Source organism: Brachionichthys hirsutus, chromosome 8 (assembly GCF_040956055.1).
Source record: "Brachionichthys hirsutus isolate HB-005 chromosome 8, CSIRO-AGI_Bhir_v1, whole genome shotgun sequence".
Taxonomy (NCBI): domain Eukaryota; kingdom Metazoa; phylum Chordata; class Actinopteri; order Lophiiformes; family Brachionichthyidae; genus Brachionichthys; species Brachionichthys hirsutus.
Window position 1 is genome coordinate 7637695 of NC_090904.1, and position 12821 is coordinate 7650515.

The window sequence follows — 12821 nt, forward strand, 5'->3', positions numbered from 1 at the left end:
CCAGGAATTAGTGTCCATCCATCCATAGCTAACAAAATATGCCTACCAACATCTCAAGCACATTTTGTTATTTGTTTAGTCCATCCAAAAAATAATTGTGTAAAAACAAGTGGCTGTAATCCTTTTCACCAGGCAACCACCAGAGACTGCAGATAAAAGCAATCACCATTACCATCACTATTTTTCCCATTTGCTGTCCAAGCCAAAAACAACATTCCCATCTGACTTTTCTTTTGTTTTCTTTTGCTCTTCAATTCATCATTTCACAGTCAATGCAAATGAAGGTTGTGCTTTACCCCCCCCCCCCCCCCCCCCCCCCCCCCACGCCTGTATGCCCACACTGTGCCCTCGAGTAGTTCTTGGCCACATACACATATATGCAGCACATATGACATATAAAGGTGCCTTTGCCTTCTTCAGTAGCTTCAACAAGGTTTGGCTGCACATCTATGAAGGCTAATGTTTTACATTGTCCTCAAATAAAAAAAATCTTCTTTAATTTTGATATGTTGTGCCCTCTTTCCTCTCTAATTGTGTGCGGGTGTGTGTTATTTGTGATTTGGTGAATTAAACATAAAACGGTGTGAATAAACGGTAGCTGCAGATCCAGTACAATATAAGTACTAATAATACCAATACTAATAAAGATATAAATTAATAAATAATTAATATCTAAGTGTTAATTTAAACTGTCATTTAGAATCATGTGAATCATTTTTCCTTGGAACTTTTCGCTGACGGTGACGTCATCCTGGCCCCACCCCCTCTCTCCCTCCTTGTTTAATCTTCCAGCGACCGAGGCCAACAAAGCTCCAGCGACACTTGGAAAACAATTGGATAGATTTTTAAACCAAACGTTTTGGTAAGCGTGTGATATTACTTTTTCCTGTGATGCCCACGCCTTGTACACGTGGTTGATATTTTTACTTCTACAGTCATAGAGATGTTGTAAAGCTATATTTTCTTCCGATATCCAGCTTCTGTTTGCCAACTAGCTAACGGACCGATAAAGTCGCAGCGACTTCCGTTTGGCGACGCCGAGCTAATTAGCTTTACCGGTTTATCAGAGAACGCACCAAAACAACGACGTTCAGCCGAGCGGCTTCACAGTAACAGCAAGTATTACCATTTGCGTTAATTAGATACAGTAAATTACGCAGCGCACTAGCCACACATCCGGCTAACGCTAACTGGTTAGCTTGCAGTAACGTTAGCTAAGCGTCAGGTCTTTTGTAAACAGAGCCTCCTAGCTAAAAACAAAATGTGGGTCAGCCTTTAACTGGAATTATTCTCAGTTATGTTAGCGTTAAGGTTGGTAACCATCTGTTGGTGATGGAGGACAAACTTTTAAAACGGAATTATTTTCCCTAGCCTGACGCCGGGATGAGGTCGAGACGCTCTAGCGGAATTGTAACACGGAAGACTGTTTCCTTCGGTATTTAACCGAAGGTGTAAAAGAGTCATTGGCGTATCCTGATTTCAGTCATGTGTCCGGCCATTTGCGAAGCCTGTTGGACCGTAAACCGCGTATCCGGGGTCTTTGGCTTCGGGCATTCTCTTCAGACGGTTTTGTAAAGTAAAGCTCACAGTTTCTCTGCGGTGGTAGTTTTAAACTGAATGTGTGACTACATGAAACGGCATTTGTTTTTATTCCCAAGTCATTAGCCTTACTTGCATTCTGGGTTTTTTTTTTTTTTTCTGCAGCTATGGCTGCAATTAGGAAAAAGCTGGTGATAGTGGGCGATGGAGCCTGCGGGAAGACCTGTCTGCTCATCGTCTTCAGTAAGGACCAGTTTCCAGAGGTCTACGTGCCGACCGTGTTTGAGAACTACGTCGCTGACATCGAGGTCGATTGCAAACAGGTACGCGTTTCTCATGAGCTATCTACAACACGGTATGCAGATGATAGCAAACGATGAAAGCCGGCTGAACGTCCTCTGGCTTCTTGTGGTTGGTGAGATTGTTCACTCTCGTTGACAGGTTGAGTTGGCACTCTGGGACACGGCAGGTCAAGAAGACTACGACAGGCTGCGCCCTCTGTCTTATCCGGACACTGACGTCATCCTCATGTGCTTCTCCATTGACAGCCCTGACAGTCTTGGTATGTTGAGACTGAGCCCTGATAACGTAGAGATCTTAGATAGCCTTGGTTTAAAAAAAGAGCTGTAACGAATTATGTTGTAAGCAAATCTTTTGGAGATGTGTGTTTTGTTATACCATGTGAAGTGTTTTTACTCGTTCCAATATGATGCAGGTAGGAAGATGCCATCTAACTTTGACGAATGTCTCCATGTTTGATGGACACGTTTCCTGATATGTTAGATCAATCTCACCTACCGCCTGACCAATGTTGTCTTTACCCCCATAATGAAGAGAACATCCCAGAGAAATGGACTCCTGAGGTTAAACACTTCTGCCCCAACGTTCCCATTATCCTGGTGGGAAATAAAAAAGACCTGCGCAATGACGAGCATACCCGCAGGGAGCTTGTAAAAATGAAGCAGGTAAACGTTTAAGAACAAACGCGTACACAAAATGACTAGTGATCGATGTTTGTGTTGTAAAACTCCGTCGGCCCTTTCCCCCCAGGAACCCGTGAAGCCAGAGGAGGCGCGGGACATGGCTAACAAGATTGGTGCCTTTGGATACATGGAGTGCTCTGCAAAAACCAAGGATGGTGTGAGGGAAGTGTTTGAGATGGCCACCAGGGCTGCGCTACAGGCTAGACGGGGGAAGAAGAGCAGTAAATGTGTGCTACTGTAAGCAGGGCCCTCAGGACTGCTTTCCTACGAGGGGAACATGAAGAGCATTAGGTCGAACCTACCCCCAAAGGACTGTTCTCCCCAGTTTTTACTAAAGGTGTAATGCTTTTACTTTGTCTTAAGCAGTAGTCAGGTTCTGTCAGTATTCAATTTTTTGAGGTTATGAAAAATACAGTTTTGTACTTACACATAAGTAAATTTGCCATAATGGAATGTCCTTCATCGTGTTATTTAATCAGACCTCAGACAGGCGACCTGTTGTCATACTTGGCAACTACAGTTGTGTGCTTAAACCCCGCCTGCTGATCTGAGGAATGTTTCACAGCCAACTAGGGTGCAGTGCCTTCGCACTGCGACCCGTAATCCTTTAATCATATCAACAAGGAGATTCACACAAGTTGAAGTTTGCGTGCTTCATATAAAACTCCCATGTGCATGATGACCACGTGCACAATGAGACTGGAGAATCATTTTGTGAAAATGCAAATGGAAACTTAGTGTTTTGTGTAATAAATTACTTTGTAAGAATCTTCATAATTCGTGTCACTTGCTCTGTTTTTTGTTCAGTGTTATGCTATTGTTTACGCACTCCTTAAAAGGCATTTGTTTATTAACAAAACTAGTGACAAGTGCAGCTTTTACAGAGAAAATAGAAGATATATGAACTTATTTTACATTAGACACACTCAATACCAGTGCAATAGATCCCACCTTCATGAAGGGTAATTTAGTTTTGATTATATTGCCCACCTTGTTTACATTAACAAGTGCAGACTAAACGGTGGTAAAACAAATCAGCTCCAGCAGGAGACTAAAGCTACCTCAAAACTAGCAAATGAGTGGTTGTATTTTGAGGGAGCAACTAGTCTTACATTTACAAGAATACAGAAATATTTTGCAACAAGACATCAGACTGAAAATGGTTTTCAGTTCATCTTCAAGCAACAACAAAGCATCAAGTGTAAACAGGTGTGTGGGTAACATGACCTTATTGAAACGCCATATCAGATAACATCTGAAGCAACATGCAGGCTGACATTACTCATTTTATCCAGAACTAGAGTTCCAGAATGATGCCAATAAAACAACCCAAAACATCCTCATTCATTGAAACATCTGATTAATCCAATGAGAACCAAATACACGCTCGCAGCATGCCTCGTATGTCCGACAGAGCTGCAGCCAGGCAAAAAGGTCAGTTCACCAGTCATTCGTTCTTCTTGGCTGGAAGTCTGGAGCGGGCGAGGAACACCGGAAGCAGAGCTAGCGCTCCCAGAGCCACGGCCACCAAGGGTCTGTAAAAAAGCCAACCGACTCCAATGGTGAGAAGAGACAGAGACCAGGAGACGCACAGAGCGAAGATCTTCAGCCCCACAGACACAAGCTCTCTGAGGACAGGAACCCAGTCCACTGTAGGCAACCACAGAGAGTATGGGGAGTTAGAGACGCGGGGAAAGAAAGCCATTCATGATGTGGTGAATGTTTGTTTACCCAGTGTGAAGATGATTCTTGTGGTCAGCTGAACACTGAGGAACATGAGGGCCCAGCCAGCAGCCCTGAGTCCCCACGTCTTCACGCTGTTGTGCTGGTGTTCTTTTGCAAAAACCTCCTGCAGGAAGCAATGAAAGTGCCAAATGACTGTGTCAAATTCCACAAACATCGGTCAATAATCAACCGAGATATTGAGGAAAATAGTTTGACGCTCCGTTGACTGCAATGTTACTGAAATATTCAAATTGATCCATAATCCAGGATCTCTTCTGGATCATCACCGAAATGTAATCATCTGTTCCTGGTAATATTCCCAACATTTCCTGACAATTTCATCCAGATCTGTCCAGAACGTTTTGAGTTATCTTGCTAACAGACGGAAGGACGGCCTGCCAAACACCGGCGATTACCTAACCTCCTGTATGCAAGGAATACAAACACAATATTTCTACCAAAAACATTATTTAAATTTACAAGAATAAATGATTCAAACCCCCACACTGACCTCTGCAGAGAGCTCCTCCAGATAGAGAATCTCCAGAGTGTCTCCTGACTTGGTTTTGAACGGCATCAGCTGCTCCCCTCTCTGCATGGCAATAATACTGACCTGAAATGCAGTTTTTTTACAAGCATGTGAAGAACAATATTTGAATTAAAGAAGTAGTATCTCTAAATTAAAAAGGACCCACACAGGCATGAAACTAGTCAGTAATTATTTGGATTGTAAATTAATGTTTTACGTAATTTATCAAGTAAAATTGTGAAACATTTTCTACTAGAATAATTTGGCTTCATGATCCGCTTGTCTTTGTTTAAAATGTCGGTGACCTGAAACCCTTTGAGATCCGGTCTGCTGGTCAGCCTGAACAGGTGAGATAACGCAACTCCAGATCTGATTTACATATCTTTATAAATTCGTACATTTTAAAAAGGTACCTGATGCAACAATTTTCAGCATTTCAACCATTTTTTTTGTTCCTCCAGTTCAATAATTTCTGCACTTGTAAAAACATCCATTTTCTTTCGCTCTGCAGGTCACAGGAGTTGCTGGAGCCAATCATCTCAGCTTGCTATGGGCAAGAGGCGAGGTACACCCCGAACGCGTCGCCAGCGCATCACGGCGCCACACAGGCAGACAACCATTCACGCACACACTACAGACAATTTATAGTTATAATTTACCTAAATTGCGTGTTTTTGGGGGTGGGAGGAAACCGGAGAACCCGGAGAAAACCCACGCGGACACGGGGGGGAACATACAGATAAGGGTTCAGTCAGCATCTTTAGGACTCACAGTTTGAGCTGGGCCATGGGGTGACGCGTCGCCGCTTAGTCCAGCAAAGGAGAATCTTACACGAACATCCCCGACCTTACGACAAACAGACAAGTCAAATGGAACCCATTAACGTCAGTAACGAGCAGAGGACGTACGCGGCGGGGCAAATGATGAATTTCACCTCCGGCTTGCGTGGATGTTGAGTGTGATAGAAATAATCATCGTCAATGGTGAGAAAAGGGTCCAAGGCCATGGCTGTGAAATTCCTCAAACTCAGTGTCTGGAAGTTATCGATCTGCTCCACCAAGCCTGAAGAGCCACCCAACAACGAACTGATCATAGGACTCAAATTAAAGCAACGCGGCTAATAGTACAGCATCTGTTGAGGTTTCTAGCGCAGCGTGTTTGTGTCAGGTACCTTTAGAGAGAATCAGAGGTCCAACTCTGACTTCTGGAGCCACTACGGTGACACTTTCTACCGCCATGGCACTAAGAAATGTTGACATTTATCTTAACCAAAATAGCCATTATGTCTTTAAAAAAAAAATATATATATATATATATATATATATATATATATTAGAGATTTTTAATGCAACAGGAAGAAAAACAAGAACAGAATTGAATATCACAATACCTTGGATTCTGGTGACCAATTTCTTTATCGAAATGACGGCTGTTGATCAACTCTGGCTTCCACTCTGTGTCTACAAAAAGTATTTTAGTATGCGTTTAAACAATTCCAATGGGTTTGATGACAGACATGTTACTACCAAATGCTTAAAATAAAAACTCACTATAGGTGTACGTCGTCTCAGTTTTGATCTGGCCTTCCTCTTCATAGTCCCTGAAATTAGTTGTGCAGTGTCAAAACCTTTTCACAACAATAATGCATTCCAACCAGGAGGTCCCTCCCGACACGCACCCTGAACATCGGCACGCATCAAACGGACTCACTTGCTTTCTTGGTACTCCACCCACTGGTACATCTCCACCTGCCTCTTCAGCTTCACCGCATGCAGCACCACTCTATAGTTGGGGTCATGCAGAGGCTGCAGAGACAAGTGTCACAGTAAAATGTACTCAAAAACAACAGATTCTCATTTAATGTCAGCCATTTAAAATAATGATGCTGTCAAAAACAACACGTGGAATTTTAACATTTTACATCTTAAGACTGCACTAAGCTTTGTTACATAACAAGTTGTCACTTCTGTCCTCCCCTCCTGTTTTGGCTGACAGACAGCTAGAAAAACAGGATACCTTTGCTCCATCGTGTGATTAAAAATAAAGGCTACAAGGATGACACGCTGAGAAATTGGATTCCGATTTGGAACTTCAACCAAGGTCCCAGTTGTTTGCTTTGAGAAAAAGACTGTTTGATTTCCAACAGTTTGGCACAAGTTGGGGGGGGGGGGGGATAATTCAGCCTACCTGTGAAGTTTGCAGCTGTGCTGACAGATGAACTAGACGGTTATTGTTCTGTGGGTCAGGGCTGTAGAAAGGACCCAACAAAACTACCTGAGAGAGGCCCTCATCCAGGGAAGATGCTGTTCGCAGAGCCCGTCCCTGAGCGACAGAGACAGAGATTGGCTGCGTTAGTCTGATGTGACATTAATGCCTTAATGTGAGCTCTGAGAATACAAAATGTTTCCATCAGCGTGCGCCCTTCTTACCTCATTGGTAAAGAGAACGTAAATGGAGAGGAAAAACAGTCCAACGCCCAAAACTGTTCCTCCTGCAGTTTCACTTAACCGCTCCAGGAATCCAGGGTTGGGGTGAACAGACACACGTTTGTGTTGATTATTGTCTTTGCCTGAGAACTGAGAGAAACACACAAGAACATACAAAATCTACACGCAGCATGGATGGATGACGTCACTGACATGGGAATTCTAGGCTGATATCTGCTACTGCTAATTTGTTTGAACTCATAGCTAGCTAACAATAACAAGGATGATGCGTTGCGGTAGATGAATTCCATCCGGGAAGAGTCACTTTTACATTTAAAGTACTTAAACTGCGTCACTTACTGACTGCGTTGAAGACATTTCTCCGACTTTACCAACTCAGTGGGATAAAGTTGTAGAGCTAGATGCCAGTGGCAGGAAGTTGTTGTCATTCACGATGCGCTTATATTCTATTCCGGTGTAGGCTGAAAAATGGGCGGCTCAGAACAGTCTGAGAGAGAGAGCGATATATCTTTCCACCCACGCCGCCGGAGTGTCTCGGTGAGTATAACAAAGCCACCTATAAAATGAAAACTGAATGACCCGCCTCCTTACGCCTCTGATTGGATTATACGTTTTGTACTCGTTCCGTCTTTGGTTTTGGTTGGTTAGGTTTCAGCAAGAGGAGTGGTGATTGGTTAAAATTCGGTTATAATTATCAGGCTGAGCAAGCAGGCAGAATGGGGCGGGGCGGGGCGGGCATAGACAGATACTGTAATAATAAAATATGGGGGTCGACTATTTCATTGCCTTCTCTGCCAGAATAAACCCTCAATATAAGTGTCTTTGTTAGTCATGGTGAGCAGTTGTGGAATGTACATTTACTAATTACTCTTCTCAATTAACTCAACACAACTTTATTTATAACCCAAACACATAAACCTGACTCAAAGGTGACAACTTGATTTTTAACCTGAAATGATGAAATAAAAGTATTTCAATTTGTGAATATTGACATGTATCAGTTTTAAATAGTTGTTCCTCATCCACTAGTCTGTGGATGCAAAACATGGCAGTGATGGCGTGAAGACAGTCACCGTCAAGTGAGAGCAGAATTTAAACTCTATTTCACAAACACATTTTAAAACGAATTCACCGAGAAAAAATCCTAATCTGTGAACCCTCATTGACAATGGCAATAAACTGATTCTGATTCTGATTCTGAAATGTATCTTTAAAGCATGTCCCACAATAGTAAAATGTAAAAGCAATATAGTTGATCGCACATTGTGACAATCTAATAATGATCAATACAGTTATTAAATGTGTACAGAGATATTTTATGCAGATTGTTGCACTATATTAATATATTTCCATGTTGTAGAATTTAGATGATTAATCCAAATAGCCGTGGTATCCACCATTAATGACATCACCAGAAACCCCACCACACACGTGCGCGCACACACACACACACACACACACAAATAGATGTTCCAGTCTTAAGAGGATTATGGGAACGGGACTACAATGCAATTACTGTCACTTGTCACCATCATACCTGCGTCTCTGTCTGTCTTCAAATATGCATATGCTGCTGCAAACACACATCGACACGCGCTAAAACTAAATGAGGCCGTGAGCAGCAAGTAGACAAACTTTTAAGATGGAGGAATATGATGTTATTGTTCTGGGAACTGGACTTAAGGTAAGAATTATTTTTTATTTTTTGTAAACAAGTAGGCTACTGAGATGCAAGGGGAAATTTCAAATATCGGCAATTTCCTCAGGTAATTTAGGGCTACTCCTAAAATTAATTTGCCACCGTAAAGAGTAAAATTTTTATCGCAGCTGGCCTAAAACGAAGTTTTATAGAACAAACCTTCAGAATAATCGTCATTAGCATCGAGAACATTTTGTGCAGAGAACCGAAAAAGTAATTGAATGACTTGTTCCTCCATTTCTTCCTAATCATTGGTCATTCACACGCAGACCTGCTGGGCCCTCATAGGTTGATTAATGAGATTACATCATTATGCTGCGATTGATCCCTGTTCTGACAATGCACTTTACCCTTAACCTCCTGTTTGTCTCAGGAATGCATCCTCTCTGGATTGCTGGCTCAAAGTGGGAAAAAGGTTCTCCACATTGACAGGAATGCTTACTATGGAGGAGAGAGTGCATCCATTTCCCCCCTCGAGCAGGTGTGTCCACATGAACATGAGCATCACATGAGCATTTGTGCACATCCTTCCTGATTTGTGGTGTTTATTATCTACTCGTTATATATATGTGTGTGTGTGTTCACAGCTGTACAAGAAATTTAAGGTTCCGGGTCCTGCTAACTTTATGGGCTATGGAAAAGAGTGGAATGTTGACCTTGTCCCCAAATTCTTTCTTGCCAATGGTGAGAGCCGATTACTGTTCATCTGATTGTTACCTCTGCCAACAGAGTCAAGCACATGAAACAAATATGATCACCCATATGTTTGTTTGTTTGTAAGAAATGCCCAGACAGATGGGCCGAGGCCTGTTCCCAGACTCTGGGTCAGATCCAGATCAGGATACGGAGCCCAAGTGTTACGTTTCATATATTTATGTATTTGGCTCTGTTAACATTTTGACATTTCCATGAAATCTAGAATTATATAAGGTATCGATGTAGAATTGTTTTTGCATATTTGATTGACTAACATTTCTATTAATGTTCTAGAATATTGTGTTAGATCATATATAATTAAGTATATGGCGTTGGTGCAGGTACTCGATGAGACCACTAAGTGCTTTTCTTCATTTGTATGATGAATTGTTTGACTTATGTAAACGCAAATTAAGGTAAATACTTCATTTGCGTATTCTCTGCTGTGTGCCTGCACCAGACGAGCTGGTGAAAATCTTGTTGCACACCGAGGTTACTCGGTATTTGGACTTCAAAGTTGTCCAAGGCAGCTACGTCTACAAAGCAGGCAAAGTGCACAAAGTCCCTGGCACAGAGGAAGACACCCACGCTTCAGGTAAAGAACAGAATTATTTTGTTTTTTAATGTTCCCTGACTTTGTATAACCATGTATATTGAATAAAATCTCAGATCTGTTGGGAATGTTTGACAAGAGGAGATTCCGGAAGCTGCTGCTCTTTGCCCTGAACTTTGACGTGAGAAACCCTCGGTCCTACCAGGACGTGGATCCTGAAAAAACAACCACGCGGGACCTCTTCTGTCACTTTGACCTGGGACTAGACGTTATGGAGTTCATCGGTCATGCCATCGCTTTACACAGCGATGACAGGTGAGTCCCATAAACGTCCACAAACCGGATAAATAGATGATCCTTTGGGTTAAAACCTGCTGAGTCTCCTCTTGATGACACTTTAGTTACCTGGACCAGCCGTGTTTGGAGACCATCAGAAGGATCAAGCTGTACTCAGAGTCTCTGTCCCGCCATGACATCAGTCCCTACATCTACCCTGTGTATGGGCTGGGAGAACTCCCACAGGGATTTGCCAGGTTCGTCATCTTGTTTGTGTATAGCGGCTTGCATCATTTGAAATGTCGACTTTCTTCACTGCGGATTACATGCTCAGGGGGAGTACAGTAACTCTGGAGCGCGCTAGTTTATCCAACCTGTTTCTGACTTCAGGCTGAGTGCAGAATACGGAGGAACCTTCCTGTTAAACAGAGCAGTGGATGAGATCGTGATGGACGACGGCAGAGTGAAAGCCGTGAGGTCTGATGGGAAGGCAAGTCAACCCGCATTTAAAGGCTTGTTTAGGACCCCTTTGGCTCATGGAAACAAAGACGATAAGACACGAGCTAAGGAGACGGGGCCGACAGGTGCTGCAAGGCAGCAATCTGAACTAAAACCACTTCTTCAGATGAAACAATAAATACGAGGGCGAGCCAGCAACACTGCACCGAGTGTATCGAGCACGGTCACAGCAAACCTGAGTGGGTGGTGAGATCAGCCTCTTCATCAGACACAAAGCGCTTCACTAAACGCATCACAAAACAGGCCCGAGAAGCACTAACAAAGGCCGGAGGTAAAGATGTCAGCCTACGAGCTTTTATAGCGTCCCTCACTCCCTCTTACGGTCTCATTTCTAATCCTACCCAACCCGGTCACTCCCAAGGAGAACTTCAGCATCTTCATCTCCGCCTCCTCTAGCTCATAGAGCAAATGTCACTTAAATAAATTATGACTTTGTCAGGAAAAAAAAAAAGATCTTATCAAATATGATTTATTATAATCTGTTAGAAATACGGCTGAAATGTTTTTGTTAATCACTTATAACCATAAAAAAAAAAATTATATTCCTTTTTTTTAATTAGTGTTGAGATCTTCTTTATTAGCATTGAGTACATTTTTATATATATATTTTTTTTTGCTGACTGTGCTCTTCCGCTCTTTGCCAGCTGTTCTTCTGTAACCAGCTCATCTGCGATCCGAGCTACGTTCACAACCGAGTGAGGAAAGTGGGACGCGTGATCAGAGTGATATGTCTGCTAAACCACCCGGTTAAAAACACCCACGAGGCCAGCTCCTGTCAAATCATCATCCCTCGAGCGCAGCTCGACAGGAACTCAGGTGCTATTCCCACTTTGAAGGATGACGTTTCCTTTTATCCCGCATGGACTGTCCTTTGATCCCCACGGACTGGCTGACCGTGCAACTTGCATGAAATCCATCAAAGTTTGACCGCAGCCACTTGAATCTCAAGTCTTTTGTCCTCGCAGACATTTTCATCTCTGTGGTGTCCTCCGCGCACAACGTGGCCAAAGACGGGGTTTACATCGCCACCGTCAGCGCGGCCGCAGAAACCAGGAACCCGGAGAAGGAAGTCCAAGCGGCGCTGGAGCTTCTCGAACCCATCATGCAAAAGTCAGTCACGCTTTTTTTAGTCTCTGCTGCAAACGAACGTGTCCAAACATCTTATTACGTAATCGATGTGACGTCACCTTCACTCCAGGTTTGTCTCCGTTCGCAACCTGCTGATTCCCAACGACGACGGAAGGAGGAGTCAGGTAAGGAGAGGAATTTGTGCATTACAAAACATCAACCGACAAAAAAAACGGTCTCTTTTCTTTTTTCACACTTTCTCTACCAGATATTTGTGTCCCGGTCTTTCGATGCAACGAACCACTTTGAGGATGAGTGCGAGGATTTGAAGGACATGTATCAGCGCATCACAGGAGCGGAGCTCTGCTTCAGGGAGACACGGAGACACCAGTCTCAAAGCTCCAACGACGACTGAGGAAGACTTCCTCTTCCTCCTGGCAGCGTGGGTGATCGCAGTGCTGCGTGCGCTGTCCATGGTGTGTTTTTTTTTTTTTAACCCTGATTCATTTACTATAATTTTCAGTTTGGTGAACGGTTTTAAAATATACAGTACGTTGCTGAGAAATAGTTTAAAGAACGTCTTTTCATTCTGTTGAACCTTTATATTCCATTTTTCTTCTTTTTTTCTTTATATTTTATTTGTTTGAATTTGCAGTGTTATAAATAAATAACGCTAATCATTTTTAACTTCAATTCTTAGATTTTATTGTTTACAATCCTGGGTTTATGAGTTCAGGTTTAGCTATTTACATGTGCTATATACACATTTCATTTGAAAATGATCATT

At 42.7% G+C, this 12821-nt stretch overlaps 3 protein-coding genes across 3 annotated transcripts; 2 read left to right on the forward strand and 1 right to left on the reverse strand.

Moving 5' to 3' along the window:
- The first annotated feature begins 777 nt into the window (after window positions 1-777).
- Window positions 778-3299, forward strand: LOC137898737 (rho-related GTP-binding protein RhoA-B). Its single transcript, XM_068742783.1, has 5 exons — window positions 778-862; window positions 1705-1862; window positions 1981-2101; window positions 2374-2504; window positions 2590-3299. The coding sequence occupies exons 2-5, from the start codon at window positions 1707-1709 to the stop codon at window positions 2761-2763; spliced, it is 582 nt and encodes a 193-aa protein (XP_068598884.1). The 5' UTR covers window positions 778-862; window positions 1705-1706; the 3' UTR covers window positions 2764-3299.
- A 98-nt stretch (window positions 3300-3397) lies between these two features.
- LOC137898553 (transmembrane protein 43) lies at window positions 3398-7580 on the reverse strand. The gene is made up of 12 exons (XM_068742598.1): window positions 7563-7580; window positions 7206-7352; window positions 6964-7098; window positions 6487-6581; window positions 6327-6376; window positions 6167-6236; window positions 5948-6018; window positions 5711-5838; window positions 5548-5622; window positions 4759-4860; window positions 4254-4371; window positions 3398-4172 (listed from the first exon to the last, which is right to left on the reverse strand). Exons 1-12 carry the CDS (start codon window positions 7578-7580, stop codon window positions 3970-3972), a joined length of 1212 nt encoding a protein of 403 aa, XP_068598699.1. The 3' UTR covers window positions 3398-3969.
- Window positions 7581-8865: 1285 nt separating this feature from the next.
- On the forward strand, window positions 8866-12449 carry zgc:112334 (uncharacterized protein LOC619199 homolog). The gene is made up of 11 exons (XM_068742220.1): window positions 8866-8907; window positions 9296-9403; window positions 9510-9606; window positions 10079-10213; window positions 10288-10486; window positions 10573-10704; window positions 10838-10937; window positions 11611-11782; window positions 11932-12076; window positions 12165-12219; window positions 12303-12449. Exons 1-11 carry the CDS (start codon window positions 8866-8868, stop codon window positions 12447-12449), a joined length of 1332 nt encoding a protein of 443 aa, XP_068598321.1.
- The last annotated feature ends 372 nt before the right edge of the window (window positions 12450-12821 follow it).

Coding starts and splice junctions, on each gene's coding strand:
- LOC137898553 (XM_068742598.1), bottom strand. Junction 6,237..6,326: donor TGAGACGACGTACACCTATA/GTGAGTTTTTAT, acceptor TACTTTTTGTAG/ACACAGAGTGGAAGCCAGAG. Junction 5,623..5,710: donor AACATCCACGCAAGCCGGAG/GTGAAATTCATC, acceptor GTTTGTCGTAAG/GTCGGGGATGTTCGTGTAAG.
- LOC137898737 (XM_068742783.1), top strand. CDS start 1,707: ATGGCTGCAATTAGGAAAAAGCTGGTGATAGTGGGCGATGGAGCCTGC. Junction 1,863..1,980: donor TCGAGGTCGATTGCAAACAG/GTACGCGTTTCT, acceptor TCTCGTTGACAG/GTTGAGTTGGCACTCTGGGA. Junction 2,505..2,589: donor AGCTTGTAAAAATGAAGCAG/GTAAACGTTTAA, acceptor CTTTCCCCCCAG/GAACCCGTGAAGCCAGAGGA.
- zgc:112334 (XM_068742220.1), top strand. CDS start 8,866: ATGGAGGAATATGATGTTATTGTTCTGGGAACTGGACTTAAG. Junction 9,404..9,509: donor CCATTTCCCCCCTCGAGCAG/GTGTGTCCACAT, acceptor GTGTGTTCACAG/CTGTACAAGAAATTTAAGGT. Junction 12,220..12,302: donor ACGACGGAAGGAGGAGTCAG/GTAAGGAGAGGA, acceptor TTTCTCTACCAG/ATATTTGTGTCCCGGTCTTT.